Genomic DNA, 15,425 nt, shown 5'->3' with positions numbered 1-15,425 from the left:
ATAATTTTATTACAAATAAGTTTTTGAAAATAAAATGACAAAATTAATTTGCAAAACTCTCATTTCAATAGAGTAATTATATATATTATGTTGTACATCCATCCGTATATATTCATACGAACATCACTTATTATTTCATTACACAATAAATACGTTTCTGTTCATTGATGTTTAGCGTATCAAAATTATGAGTAGATCGTCTTACGGATCTTAATTTGTGAGACATGTACCTATATTCACAATAAAAAGTAATATTTTTAACATAAAAAATAATACTTTTTCATGGATAACCCAAATAAGATATTCGTCTCATAAATACGACCCGTGAGACCGTCTACACGAGTGTTTGTCCAAAATTATATATATATAAATTTTAAAAAATATATATATCTATATGTTGGCTGTTGCTGACACGCCTCCTGAGCCATATATATTTTTATATATATATTTTGAGCAATGTATGGTTTGGGAATCAATTCATGATTGATTTTTTATATATATATATTTATTTATCAAACCTACTCTGCACCTCTTATCATTGATTTCCACCAAATTATTCCTCCCCTCAAACTCCCAAAATTTGTATACCCTTTGTTTTCCTGAAATTATCAGTACTATTATTCCAATTCCAAGAAAGCTAGAAGATGGTGAATTACTGGAAATCCAAGGTCCTTCCCAAGATCAAGAAAGCTTTCGAGAACCCCAAGAAGACCGCCGCCGCCGAAACTTGCAAGGCTTTCGATGAGTCGAAGGTGTATATATATACGTACAGATGCATACATACATATATGTAGATAGATATAAGCATACGTGTAGATGTACGTACGTGTGTGTGTGTGTGTGTGTATACAGTATACATACATACTGAACATGTTAGTCATGGATTGTGCAGGAGGAATACTCTAAAGCCTTTGAAGACAACAAGACTGAGCTTCAACCTAAGGTGGTTGAAATCTATGAAGCTTGCTCAGCTGAAATCAAGGTATCCAATATATATATATATATATATATATATATATATATATATATATATATATTGATGACTGAGTTTACTTTCTTGCTGGAACATCGATCTTTGGTTATTTTTTAATGATTACTTTTAGTCCAGAAGATTTGTTCTTCTCAGTTGGAGTAAAATGTATTTGTATCGAGAAATATTCCTACATGTGATATATTTCGTTTTGATCTTTCTTTGTTTAGCCTTTTCGAGATGGGATTTTTAATTTTATATTTATATTTATTGGAGAAGATGTATGTAAATCCACCCTTTTTAATTTTTTTTTTTTTGTTTTCAATATTTTATTTAGATAAGTAGAATATTTTAATTCAGAAAAAAAATTGTTAAATCTTCACACACACATATATTTATACTTAATTTTTTTCCAGAGACTAATTTGCTAAATTAATTATTGACGCGTTCTTTAATTAAGGTGAAGCTTTGCTAAAGATCCAAGTTCTAATTATAAATTTTTAATTATTCATTAATATATATTTGAAAAAATAACAGACTTTGGTGAAGCAGCCGAAGGAATCAGGTCTGAAGAAGCACTCAGCAGCAGTTCAGAAATTTCTTGATGAACTCGCTAAAATTGGTACGTATCAATTTAACACACACACACACACACACACACACACATATATATATATATAAATATATATATATATTGATCAGGGTTTGTATATATATATATATTGATAATCATGAATTGTTCACCATCTCAAAAAAAAAAAAAAAAAAAAAAAAAAGAATTCCCTGGAAGCAAACCAGTGAGCGAAGCAGCCACAAAAGTCGGGCCCGGAAACTTACCAGGTCCAATCTTTTTCGTGTTCGAGAAAGTCTCTACGTTTGTAGTGACGGAGGAGAAGAGAGAAGTGGTGGTGGAGGCGCCGCCGCCGCCTGCTGCGGAGAAAACTGAAGAAGAAACGTCTACCAGTGCTGAAGTCAAAGAGAAGGAGATTGTACCGGAGGAGAAAGCACCGCCGCCTCCTCCCGAGGTTGAGAAAGTCGAACCGCCACCACCAGTGGCCGAAGCCGAGCGACCAAAGGTTGAAGAAGTGCCGCCGGAGAAAGCGCCTTGAGGAGGAGCTCCGGCCCATGCCATACCTTGTGTAAAGTTTGTGTAAAATTTACCATCCTGTTGTCAGAGAGAAGACAGACCATTATTATCATTATTGTTATACTATGATTTTTTATTATTCTTTGTTACGTGTAATTGTTGTTTAAAGTTGTAATTTTGTGTTAAAGCTTTTCTTTGTGAATTATTAATTAATTTAATGTTCGCGTGATTAAATTTTTTTTCCCAAATTAAACAAAGTACATTTCTTTTAAATCTCATTATGTTAGCTGAATTGGTTATCTTCCTCGTTCATTCATTGAATATATATATATATATATATATATATATATATATATATATATATATATATAATTGATAGATAAAAAACTTGTGTGAGAGAGTCTCACAAATTGTATTTTGTGCGACGGATGTTTTATTTGGATCATCAACGAAAAAATATTACTTTTTATGTTACGAGTATTATTTTTAAGAGTGGGTCTCATGTGAGACCGTCTCACGGATTTTTTTCTGTGAGATGGGTCAATCCTACCCATATTCACAATAAAAAGTAATACTCTTAGCATAAAAAGAATACTTTTTCATTGATGATCCAAATAAGAAATACGTCTCACAAATACGATTCGTAAGACCGTTTCATACAAGTTTTTACCTATTTTTTATTATTAATATTGGTAGGGTTGATCCGTCTTACAGATAAAGATTTGTGAGATCGTCTCATAAAAAATCTACTCTAATTGATATATCATGACCCAACCGATCGAGTCATTATTTAGATAAACTCAACTAGGCTTTCAAAAGTTGTACAACTCGTCAAAAATATATAAATAAACAACATTATCACATTCTGAATATACATTCAGTGCAGTAACTATGGATTTGGATGTTAGACCGTCTTCGCTGCTTTGTGATGCAAATAACAGTCCACAGATTTTTTTTCTTTAGAATATGGAGTATTGAGATCTGATCATCTGGGTGAAAATATCATCTCAAGTATTAAATATACTTGGTGTTACGTATGAATAAGGATGGTAATAGCACGGGGTGGATTTGTCATTTTCATCTTCAAATTCCATCTCTATCTTCATACTCATCCCGATCGTGAACCCAAAACCGCGAGGATCAAATCCTCTTTCCCGCCCCCAACTCCATTTTAAAAATATTAATGGATGGGTAAAAATTTGTGTGAGACGGTCTCACGGGTCGTATCTGTGAGATGGATCGCTTATTTGGATCACATGAAAAAGTATTACTTTTATGCTAAAAGTATTACTTTTTATTGTGAATATGTGTAGGATTGACCCGTCTCACAGATTATGATCCGAGAGACAGTATCATATGAGACTTACATTAAAGGAGGAAGACGGGATTATGTACGAAAATTCCCCAAATCAAAACTTATCATATATTATTATTAGTGATAATATTAATATTAATACTAATACTATTAATATTAATAATATTATTATTTTAATTATTAATATTGTTTTCGGGCCGTGTTCGGAAATGAAGATAATATCTCTATATCTGCTCAAATTAGTTCGGAGATGTTAAAAATCTTTGAACCCGAACTCGAAAAAATCAGATATTTCCGTCTTTATTTTGGATTTTTTCCACAAGAAAATTTTGAAAGTTGATTAATTAATTTAATATCCGAATTATTTCCGTGATTCGTACAAGTACCAGAGAAAAAACCTTCATTTTTTTGACAGAGGGAAAAAAAAGAAGCCCTTCACTTTTACTAGGGTGTTTTTTAAAACTAATTTAAATTTTAAATTTTTTTTCAAAAATAATGCAAAAAAAAGTGTTGCAAAATTACGGCAAACCGTGCTTACAAAGCACGGACGCTGCACATGTGGAGCAGCGTCCGTGCTTAGTAAGCACGGATTGAGTCCACGTTGGCTTATTAGCGACGGTTTCACAAATCCGTCGCAACTAGCGACGGTTTAATAACCGTCGCTACTAGCGACAGGTTACAAAACTGTTGCCAACTCAAATTTTGCGACGGTTGTGTAAAACCGTCGCTATATTATGGAATTTTTCCATACCCCATCCAAATGGGAAAAAAGTTTATACCGGTACCGGTTCGGTGTACCGAAATATTTTCGGTAGACCGATTTAAATTTAAAAAAATAATAATAATAAAAAATTATTTTTCGTTATTTCGGTATATACCGAAATATCGAAAAAAAAATATTTCATACTGATACAGATACCGAAATTTTCAGTACGGTATCCTTTTCGGTATACCGATTTTTTCGGTAAGTTCGATATTCTTTTCGGTAAGTTCGATATTTTTTTCTGTACGATTTTTCGGTATTTCGGTATTTTTTCCCAACCCTTGCCGTGAATAGTAAATGACGACGTGCGATTAATGTACGCCGTTAATGTCCAGACATAATGTTTTTAAAAATATTTTACTATTAACAGCGCACATAAAGATGCACGCCGTTGATAATACATTGAACGGCGTGGCGTGTCTTTATTGTGCGCTGCGAAAATTGCATATGTTATTAACAGCACACATAAATACAAGCTGCAGATAATACTATAAATGCACGCCGCGGATAGTAATATTTGGAGCTTGCATTTATGTGTGATGTTAATAACATATGCAATTTTAGCAGCGCACAATAAAGACACGCCACGCCGTTCATAGTATTATCAACGGCGTGCATCTTTATGCACGCTGTTAATAGTAAAATATTTTTAAAAACATTATGTGGACATTAACGGCGTACATTAATCGCATGTCGTCATTTACTATTCACGGCTAGGGCTGAGAAAAAATATCGAAATACCGAAAAATCGTACAGAAAAAAATATCGAACTTACCGAAAAATCGGTATACCGAAAAGGATACCGTACTGAAAACTTCGGTATCGGTATGAAATAATTATTTTTCGTTATTTCGGTAATTTAGCGACAGTTTTATATAACCGTCGCCAAATTTTGCTTTGGCGACGGATATTTAAACCGTCGCGATTAGCGACGGTAAATAAACCGTCGCTAGTAGCGACTGAATGTAAAACCGTCGCTAATAAGCCAACGTGGACCTAATCCGTGCTTTGTAAGCACGGTTTGCCGTAATTTTGCAACACTTTTTTTTTTTTTTGCATTATTTTTGAAAAAAAATTTAAAATTTAAATTAGTTTTAAAAAAAACCCCTTTTAATAAAACAAAAAGAGCATAAAATAAGTAAAAAAAATTTTGTATAAATATACACTATAATAATTATCCACGCATATTATTCGATGATGGGCGTATATTTTTGAGTAAGTCTCATGTGAGACCGTCTCACGGATCTTAATCTGTGAGACAGGTCAATACTACTCATATTCACAATAAAAAGTAATACTATTAACATAAAATATAATACTTTTTTATGTATGACCCAAATAAAAGATCCGTCTCACAATTACGACCCGTAAGACCGTTTCATGCAAGTTTTTGTCTATATTTTTTAAAAAATATGGGAGATTTTTCAAGTGTGTGTCTATATATATATATATATATATATATATATATATATATATATATATATATATATATATATATATGAGACCGTCTCATGTGAGACCGTCTCATGTGAGACCGTCTCACGGGTCATAATCCGTGAGACGGGTCAACAATACCCATATTCATAATAAAAAATAGTACTCTTAGCATAAAAAGTAATACTCTTTTATGGGTGACCCAAATAAGAGATCCGTCTCACAAATAATACCCGTGAGACCGTCTCACATAAGTTTTTGCCTATATATATATATATATATATATATAGAGACAAATTTAAAATCTACCTGCCTGGATCATCAGTTAGATGACACCTAGCCATGATTGATTAATTTGTTCATATATATATATATATATATATATATATGTTGGGAGTGTGGGGACGTTAAAAATCTAAAAATTTATATGCTTGCGGGTATAACACTATACTATATTATTTGATGAAGAAAGTGACTCAATTACTGATCATTTGGCTTGTCAAAATTGATCTTCATGAAAACAAAATAAAAAAAAGAAAAAGAAAATTCAGAAATCAAGAAATTCGATGCCTATAACCAAAGTGTCGGATTTGAAGATGCCCTGCTTAAAACGGATCGGATCCGGATTACTCTAAGCATAAAGTAGATTTAAATTAAGTAAGAAGAAAATTGTATAGTTGGTGCCCAGCGACTATCAACAATTATGTTGTTTGTGTTTTAGTGCATATAATGTCAACCACTTCATAGAGAGAATTATGGGGACATTAGACAGCAACTAAATTTTTTGAATTTTAATTTTGCTTTTTCTACTCAAAGTTTTCATACTTTGTACATCAATTAAAGGATAGGTAGTCGATTTAATGATTTATGTTGTCATTTTTTGTCTTCCGACTGGTTAAATTTGTATTTTAATCTTGTAATTTTGGTTTTTGTTTGTTTTTAGTCATCTTTCACCGGAATGCTATCGTGGTTTCTGATATATAATCAACTTTCGATGTCATGTCAAGCATTTCTCAGTATCATATCAGCATGTATCGTTTCACGTTAGCACTCCGACGAAACATGATTAAAACCAACAACTAAAAAAAACAAAGTTATACATAACTAAGACACAATTTGTACAAGTCAGAAGACCAAAATAAAATACTTGGAAAACTAAATTTAGTGGCAACGGATTTTCAAGCATATCAATCAATACCATACAAATGAATTTAAAATTTGTATAAAAAGTATGCATAAAATAATAATTATTCTTAACCTCCAGAATTAAGAATTGTACGACGTGGGAAGAACTCAAAACAATAGCAAGTCAAAGGATTAAACATGCCGATCACAACCAGAAAAACTACGTGCATGGCACCCACGAATTTCATCAGCTCTTATTTATTATAAGTAGCAGACAAATGTATCACTCCAAATTACGTGAACAAAACAACATGGCAAAGAACAAGCCTCACGCTGATCTCTGCACACAAGAAATCACTAATTTCAACATACAACTGCTTACTGATCTATGTTCAAGTAGCACTCGTGAAAGCTTAAATTGGGAAAAGCCCAAGTTTCAAAAAGGAGGAACACAAAACGAGAAGCAAATCTCAGTGGATCCGGTTTCAATAAAACCAGCTCAGAATTCTAAATGGGAGGGAAAGGGCGGTATCAGTAGCAAGTTCCTGAGCTTTAGCCTCCCAAGCTCGGTCACTTCGTCACCGTCGAAGCAGCAGCAGCAGCAGAAGAAGGCCAAACGTAAAGGTGGTCATCACGTCACCAACCCATTATATCGTCAGCAATCGGTGGCCATCACCAATTTGGAGCAGCTCCGTGAGAGGCACATGAGGAGGAGCAAGTCTTGTGGGGAAGGCCGGACGTGCCAACCATCAGTCGACTTTGATCTTTTGTCTCATGCTATCAAGATCGATACCCTTCAAGAAACTGAGAAAAGACCAGAATACTCTGGAGCCGATGATCATCATTTGCATCATGGTATGGTACTTAAAAACTCGGAATCGGTTCCGTGTGACCAAGCCGACAGGTTCAAATGTGGAGTACTTTGCTTGTTCCTCCCAGGATTCGGAAAGAATGCAAAACCGGTGAGGTCAAGAAAACATATTCCACATCCAGCTGATCACATGGGAGTCAATGAAGGACATGTAGTGGTCTCCCAGAGAGTTTCTCTCGAGAAGTTCGAATGCGGGTCGTGGAGATCATCGGCCATTTATATGAACAATGAAGATGACGGGGACAGCTCTTCAAGTCTGTTTTTTGATCTGCCGATGGAGCTAATACGGTGCAGTAATGTTAATGATGCTGAGCTCCCCGTCACGACTGGTTTCGTGTTCGATAAAAGCACCACCACCAACAACAGTAATACAAGTAGAAAAGGAGGTCTCAAGAATAGCAGTACGGTCAACAACACTGTTAATTCAAGTGCAGCATCTGCATCCAGACTGTTGCACAGTGTATCTATGTCTAATTCATGTCGCCATGTTCATTTTTCTGCATTGTCTCCTACACTCAGTCCTGCTTCACCGAGTTCTTGCATCACGCCACGCCTCCGCAAAGCCAGAGAGGAATTTAATGCATTTTTAGAAGCACAGAATGCATGAGAAGACAGACCTTAAAGATCCCATACTCTTGCCAGAAATACAAGTCTTGATTACATGCACGTTTTCATCTCCACCTTTAGTACATATAAATAAGAACTTGAACATTTTGTTTGCTTGGCCGGGTTGTTCAAGCAAGGTCGAGATCGATCACAAGTTTTACATCTGTGATCAACCAATTAGCTCACTGGTGAAGCAAATAGTTTTTAGGGACTTTCGATTGATTCTGATCAAAATCAACGAGTATAGTGGTGAAATCTGGCCTACCACCACCAATACATAAACACACACACTAAATGACTAGACATTCAAATAATTGCTAAACGGATAAACTCCGATGGAAATCTAGATATAGAAGACATCCAACTATAAAAGATTAATATATGTTATACGATAAGAAACATATTCAATGAATGCATGAATATTGATAATACTTCCAGCAAAAATATCACATTTTTTAGCAAAAAAGTCTAAAACCGCACCAGCAAATAGCATGACTCAATGCACGAAGGGGTAAAATTCCACTTTACTGTCCAAAAAACAGCGCAAGATCCTCTCATTATGGTTCTGCAAATGATTTTATTCTTTGCTGCGATGGGTGACAAATGCTCATATATCTTTTTACAGTTTGATCATGTTATACGAGCCTTTATTGAGATATATATTATAAAAAGGCAGGCATATATTTTATGATCGGATTAAGAAACGAAGAAAAGTACTTCACCCTGTAAGTGTGATTTTAAGTGCTATGCGGAAAATCCAGCAAATCAGCTATCATAACAGGTCTCTATTCTGTGCAAGGAATCCGGCTTTCTTTGAGGGAGTTCAGCACATTCTTGCAAGCTATTATTTTGGCTTTATATTTATGTGCTGCAGAGCTTGAATATGTATGTACACAACACCATAATTGGCCTCAACATCTACCGTAACATATGCTACCCCATCTTGGTGAGAAAACTACAGGTTTCTTGATCATGTAATGTTTAGTTTGGCATAGCTCAGTCAACTCTCTCACGCGGTGGAGAGTCAGACTATCGATTGTAATCATGGGATCAAAAAGAGGCCACAAACACTGAAAAACAATCTCCATATCGTAGCCAGAATCAACTACGATTGCCCCAGCCAAAGACGAACCTGTATTATTATCCATAAATGTAGCGCATGATCAAAGTAATTAACATTATACTATGACATGATTAAAACATAAGAGTACGTACTTTTTCACAGCATACGAGTTGCGGCTTAACTAATTTTCAGTCAAGCTCAAACTCAAGTAAATTTTCGAGCTTAGAGGGCTACCTGATTTTGTTAGTTTATTGTCCCATTTTCAAAAATTGAACTGAAATAGTACAGCATACGACTTTATAAACGAAATTTGATAAATTTTTGAAAGATGAATACAATTCAGGCATGCCTTTGAGAAAATTGCCTCAGTTGCTTTTGACTTTTCATTTTTTGCTAAATTAAGTTCATACGGAACATAGATTGATCGTGACTAGGTTCGGAAAAGGGGCACTAAATTGATTGTGACTAGGTTCGGAAACCATATTTTGAAAGAAAAGATTCTTACACACGAACAGTTGGAGCATATCAAAGTCTCCCACAATACTTCGTCCTTTCTTCCATCCAATCTCCGGATCACTTAAGTCCCAGAAAGAATCAGCTTTCTCTTTATGATTCACCCCATCAACAAAAATATGTTTGTTACGTGAATTCTTGGAAGTTGCTCCAAGTACTTCTACACGGGTTTTCTTAGGATATCTTATTTCTTCATCGCCAGTTTTCTTTCGCACTTCTTCGGGAATTCTTTTCCTCGCCTCTCCCCCTTCAACATTCGCAACTCGAGAGTCTGAAACTTTGTTTGACAAAGAAGAAGTAGTTTTCTTGGAAACTTGAAGATCTGAACCACGGACAGCCTCAGGTAGTGCAGATGACATACCCCTGCGTCCATTATCATGTGAAACATGAGCTCCACGTTCACCATGCACTCTATTGTTCCCTGCGAACGGAGATTGTCTCTCCGTTGCGGCCTTGCGAGCCCGAATGGTAGCCAAATCAAGCCTATCACCTGCAAATAAATAAAACCATGGTACACATGAAATACAAGGAGATCAACAAAAATACAGACAATAACACATGAAAACGAATACGCATCCAACAAATGATACATGGAAAATACCATTGCCCAGTAAACTCCTAGGGTCAAACAATTCATCAAAAAGACCTAAGGCACGACACTGCAGTTGGTAAGCACGACGAGCCTCTGTCATAACGATCACACGCAACCCCGAGCTCCAAACTACGAGTACACTCCCCACCCACAATCCTTAAGATAGAAAAAATGGGATTTCCAAATACTCTTTGAAGAAGGAATTCTGGACAAAAATTTGCAATTAGTCCGAGGCTGAAAGTGGATCCGCGCATCAGGTCGGCTTCGACACGCTGAGAAAAGGGAGTGAAACAACTCTACGCTCAAGGGCATTCCAATTTCGGTCATCTTATGACAAAAGACCGAAAAAACAATAACAGCGTTTGGCGTTAACTGGCTAAAGCTCATACCAAGACTTATTACTAATTCAAATAAAAGCGGTTGTGGAGGAAATAATAGCCTACAAGCAAAAAATTCGAGGAACACAGTGAAATATCCAGACGGTGGATCGTGACAATCATCTCCTAATATCGGAAACCTAAGGTCGCACTCGGGCGGGATTCTTAACACGTTACATAGACTCTCGACATCTTGAAAAATTAGAGCACCCTTATCGCTACCATCTGAACATTCACCCAACCCCAGGTCGTCGGGCACTGAATCCATTTTAAAGGAATGGTAACTATCAGAGTCTTCATCCCCACTAGAGCTACCCGATAAATTTCGGCTCGGCCGTCGGTTGGCCATCAACAAAGAATATTCTTTTCCTCGAGGAACGCACCCTGCAAAAAAGTATATCTAAATTCCTACAAAAATTATCCAAACACAAAATTTGATATTAAATTTTATTACTTCAAATATAATGATAATTAAGTGAAGTTTAAGAAAATAAACTCCTAGACACCAACACCAAGATCCCGCCACCCCCATTGATGGTTGCCACCAAGACTTGTAATCTCCGTCACAATACCAACACTGCCATCGACGAGACCGCAACAACAACAGCAATGAGCTGACCGCCATAAACATTTTAAAATAGCCCAAATTACGCCTCCTTGATTGATAATCGCTTCCTCAAATTTTCGACAGCAAATCACCACACCATAGCATCGATCGAAAAAAATCCACTCGAAATCGTCGCTAGGCGCAAAATCAGCCATATACTCGTAGGGACGCACACCGCTAGCCTCGTCATCGCCGAAAGTTAGCTACGTCCATCTTCACGCCTCCTCGAACAATAACGGAATCCTCCTTTCTTCGGGGCTGGAAATAGGCAGCCTCATCATCTATTGGATCGAAAGACTACCATCGGAGTGATCATCGACTAACTCATCATCGCCTACAAGGAATATCAGCCATCTTCCCTTAACCTGGAGCAGCTACGAGCAATTTTTTCAATGCCTGCAGCAATACTGCACATCCTACTTCTTCCTGGATCAGAACCATCATAGTCGGGAATGAACATCGATTACTTCGTCATCGAGTGAAGCAAAGCAACGATCCTGACATCTTCACTTGGAAAAAACAAGGTACCTTTCTGTCCACCGATTAGCCAAGAGATCCATATTTGACTGAAACAGAATCTCATGTCTCGTACTCAAGAATAAAATATGAAAATAAAACAAGGTCAAGAGAAAAAGATGAAGACTCATATTTCAACCGTGCAACATTAATGGAGGTATAATAAAATAATATTAAAGAAGGCTGAAAAGGACATCTAGCTTACCCATCTCTCGGTCAAAGCTTCAAATGGATGATTGCTTCTTTATCTCACTATCTTCTCCTTTCCATCAAACATTATACGTTTATATAGTTATATAAGTGTCTTGAGATTTTTATCTACCAATATAAAACTTATATATGGGAAGACTATAAATTAGAATCCCAAAAATTCCGGTTGACGCGTCATAGAAAAAGGAAATTACATATTTCCTAAATAAGTTTATATAATAGAATCATTAGTAAAATTTTATGGCACGTAAATTGTAATGCCCGGAAATTTCATCCTAGTAATCTATAATTGTTGATATATAATTTGATATGATTATGAGATGATTAATCAGGACACGAAATAAGAATACGTGTGGAAATGTATGTGCGAGGACAGTAGCATCGGCGCACATGCGCGACAAAACACGCGCACATGCGCCAAGCAGACAGTAGGCCTCGCGCATATGCGCGGCGTGTATCCGCGCATCTGCACGACACAACCCGAGAGTTGTGAAGAAATCCTCGCGCATATGCGCGGAAGAGTGTCGCACATATGCGCGAGTCCCCGTGAAGCTACGCGCCGAGACAGAATGTCTCGCACATATGCGCGGAAGGTGGTCGCGCATATGCGCGAGACGTGCAGTACGCACATTCAGCCACTTGCTTTGCTGCATGTTGTGTGTGTGTATATATATATATATATATACTCGTCCATTTCAGAAAGAAAAGGAGAATCCGGGGAAAGCTTTGATCCTTGATTCCAGAATTCGATTTGCGATCAATCCGTCCGTCTGAATTGTAATCCGACTTCGGTACCGAGTTCCTAGCAACGTAGACTAGAACTTGACGTAAGTTTTACTACGTTTTGACATGCTTTGAAATTATGATGTTGTCAGAATTGAATGGAATTCATATATGATGTTCTTGACATATTAGACATCGTAGAATCGAAGTCAGATTGAGAAACAGACTGATTATGGAATTGTTATGAATTTTTAGGATATATTGATTTATACCAGACAGATTTGAATTGTGATTGAATTACAGATTGTAATGGATATGAGTTATGATTGGTAATTGATGTCTGTTGATTTGGTATTGACGGGGATACTGAGATTGTACCGTTATGCCGTTGATTTTGAATTAAATCCAGATTAATCAGATTGTTAGTAATTTAAAAGGTATATTGATATGAGATTATTGGTATTGCCATTGTCAGATTGAGGGATTGACAGAGTTTGGATTCCAGACCGAAACTGCAACGAAAGGTATAAGTCAATGTGTATTGGGACATCGACTCAAGTAGGATGTACTTGAGTTTCCCTAAATCACATACTTATTATTTGTTTATCATTGTGTTTAATGATTTGATTTAAATGCTTGTTCTATGGAGTTATAGGAGCATGCATTAGACGAGTAATCTTGTGGCAGAAGTACCTGATAGTGGCAGGTAACCACGGGTACATTGCACGATGTCACAAGATATGGTGATAGACCATAGTCTATGACGGATGCGTCTGGACACTGGATGTTTGGTTATATCGACTTGGATAGAACTGGAGTCTTTTCTATTACTGTTTGTCGATATAGGAATGCCACATCTGGACACCGGGATCCCTAGGCTAGGATTGAGTCTAGTCTGAATCGTGGAGTCACGAGTATTGTCGACAGATTGATATTGTTTACATTTCTGATTTTGATATGTATTACTGTTATCTGTTTCATGCTTTGTATTGAACATATGACTGCATGTTCTTTGATTTATACTGTGATTTATTCTCACCGGAGTTATCCGGCTGTTGTCTTGTTTGTATGTGTACATGACAACAGGTGGGACAGGTTCAGGGTCCAGGAGATGAGGAGAGATCGTGATAGAGTGGAGACTTCGGACTTGGATGTATATAGGGTTTTGACACTTGATATTCAGATGTTGAACCTTAGTTTATTTTGAGTGTATGCAGTACAGGACTTGTATTGTATTTTATACTGACATGTATATTAGTTTGATTTCACTACGTTCCGCATTTTTTTAAAAAAAATTTAGACCCTGTTTTATAATTGATTAATTAGTCCCAAATGATGATTAAGAACTTGATTAGCGTCCGTTTCCCATATATAATTATCATAGTGTGCCTTAATTAGTTCACTTTATTAAATTTGTACTCTCCATCATCTCTATTTTTTTTTAGAAATGATCGAGAGTGGGGGGCTTATGATGGGTAATAACCCAATTTAATTATTCAATTCATTTTTGAGGTCCAAGTTAATATAAAAGCCCAAGCCCATTATACAATCCAAAAATATCTATAAATAGTAGGGGTTCTCATCATTCAAAGGGAGAAGGCTTAAACTTTTTAGCTCTCAATTTACATTAGCTCGTGACGCAGGTGATAACCCACGAAGATTTCACTCCACCAGATACTTGGACCAGTTTACAAGCTAGCTAGAGTACCTTTCTGCGATTACTTAACTCCGTTTACGAAGTTGTATAATAATTCAGATAATCATAATTCTTAGCTATATCAAATAGGTATTTTATTTAATAAGTCAACCAGGCAACCGTTAATGGAATATTTTACATAATGAAATCTGGTGTATGATTTTCTGTCTATGTCTAAACATTTTAAGGAAATAGGTATTTCCTGTCTATGTCTAAACATTTTAATGAAATAGGTATTTTATTTAATAAGTCTACATATATTTAAGGAAAAAATATCATTTCTACCAAAAAGAAAAAGCATAATACCCCTTATGAAAAATAAATTATCTTACACAACCCCGTGTTTTTAAAATTTAAGCAAAAAACCCCTTTTTATTTGCATTTATAACCAAATTTTATTTCATAAAGTGAAACAACAATAAATAAAATAAATTTTATTTTATTGAAAAATTTAAATAACAAATTTAGAATTTTTGGTTAATAAAAATTCTAAATAAATTATATTTTTCAATTATTTATCATCATTATTTTTTTAAAAAAATCGAATCCTTAAATAAAAAAAATAAAAAAAAATTAGTTCTTACTAAATTTTATCTATGATGCTCGAGAAATTCCAAATGAGGTAAATACCACGAAGTAATATTAATTTATTTGTTATCATTTTTTTAGTAATATCTCTATTATAATTAATTTAATTTTGTCATTTTTTTAGTAATATCTCTATTATAATTAATTTATTTGTTAGTTTCTATTACTAATAATATTAATTTTATTAATAAACATGTATTTTTAATGTTTTTATTATTATTAATCATTTTAATATTGTTACTGGTTTCATTTTTTTAAAATAATTATTTTATTGTTATTCTATATTAATATTATTATGAATATTATTAATATAAATTATTACTATTATCATCATCAAAATTATTGTTGTTTCACCTTTTAAAATAAAAT

At 35.1% G+C, this 15,425-nt stretch overlaps 3 protein-coding genes across 6 annotated transcripts; 2 read left to right on the top strand and 1 right to left on the bottom strand.

The window, feature by feature from the left end:
* Window positions 1-494: 494 nt before the first annotated feature.
* On the top strand, window positions 495-2,291 carry LOC140804923 (plasma membrane-associated cation-binding protein 1-like). The gene is made up of 4 exons (XM_073161081.1): window positions 495-752; window positions 893-982; window positions 1,508-1,592; window positions 1,748-2,291. Exons 1-4 carry the CDS (start codon window positions 645-647, stop codon window positions 2,077-2,079), a joined length of 615 nt encoding a protein of 204 aa, XP_073017182.1. The 5' UTR covers window positions 495-644; the 3' UTR covers window positions 2,080-2,291.
* A 4,714-nt stretch (window positions 2,292-7,005) lies between these two features.
* On the top strand, window positions 7,006-8,425 carry LOC140804544 (uncharacterized). Its single transcript, XM_073160589.1, has one exon. It carries the CDS (start codon window positions 7,006-7,008, stop codon window positions 8,170-8,172), a length of 1,167 nt encoding a protein of 388 aa, XP_073016690.1. The 3' UTR covers window positions 8,173-8,425.
* A 168-nt stretch (window positions 8,426-8,593) lies between these two features.
* On the bottom strand, window positions 8,594-12,114 carry LOC140805684 (uncharacterized). 4 transcript variants are annotated; one of them, XR_012112309.1, is made up of 2 exons: window positions 10,338-12,026; window positions 8,594-10,237 (listed from the first exon to the last, which is right to left on the bottom strand). XR_012112309.1 is itself a non-coding variant. In XM_073161942.1 (2 exons), exons 1-2 carry the CDS (start codon window positions 11,904-11,906, stop codon window positions 9,639-9,641), a joined length of 654 nt encoding a protein of 217 aa, XP_073018043.1. In that variant the 5' UTR covers window positions 11,907-11,937; the 3' UTR covers window positions 9,583-9,638. The 4 variants fall into 4 exon arrangements, 3 of the variants coding, with proteins under 3 accessions (XP_073018043.1, XP_073018042.1, XP_073018044.1); XM_073161942.1 differs by having other exon boundaries at window positions 9,583-10,237; window positions 11,852-11,937; XM_073161941.1 differs by having other exon boundaries at window positions 9,584-10,237; window positions 10,349-11,946.
* Between the last annotated feature and the right edge of the window lie 3,311 nt (window positions 12,115-15,425).

This window comes from Primulina eburnea, chromosome 11 (genome assembly GCF_022965805.1).
Source record: "Primulina eburnea isolate SZY01 chromosome 11, ASM2296580v1, whole genome shotgun sequence".
Classification (NCBI taxonomy): domain Eukaryota; kingdom Viridiplantae; phylum Streptophyta; class Magnoliopsida; order Lamiales; family Gesneriaceae; genus Primulina; species Primulina eburnea.
Note: the sequence above shows the minus strand (reverse complement) of the source record. Positions and strands in the feature narration are given on the sequence as shown.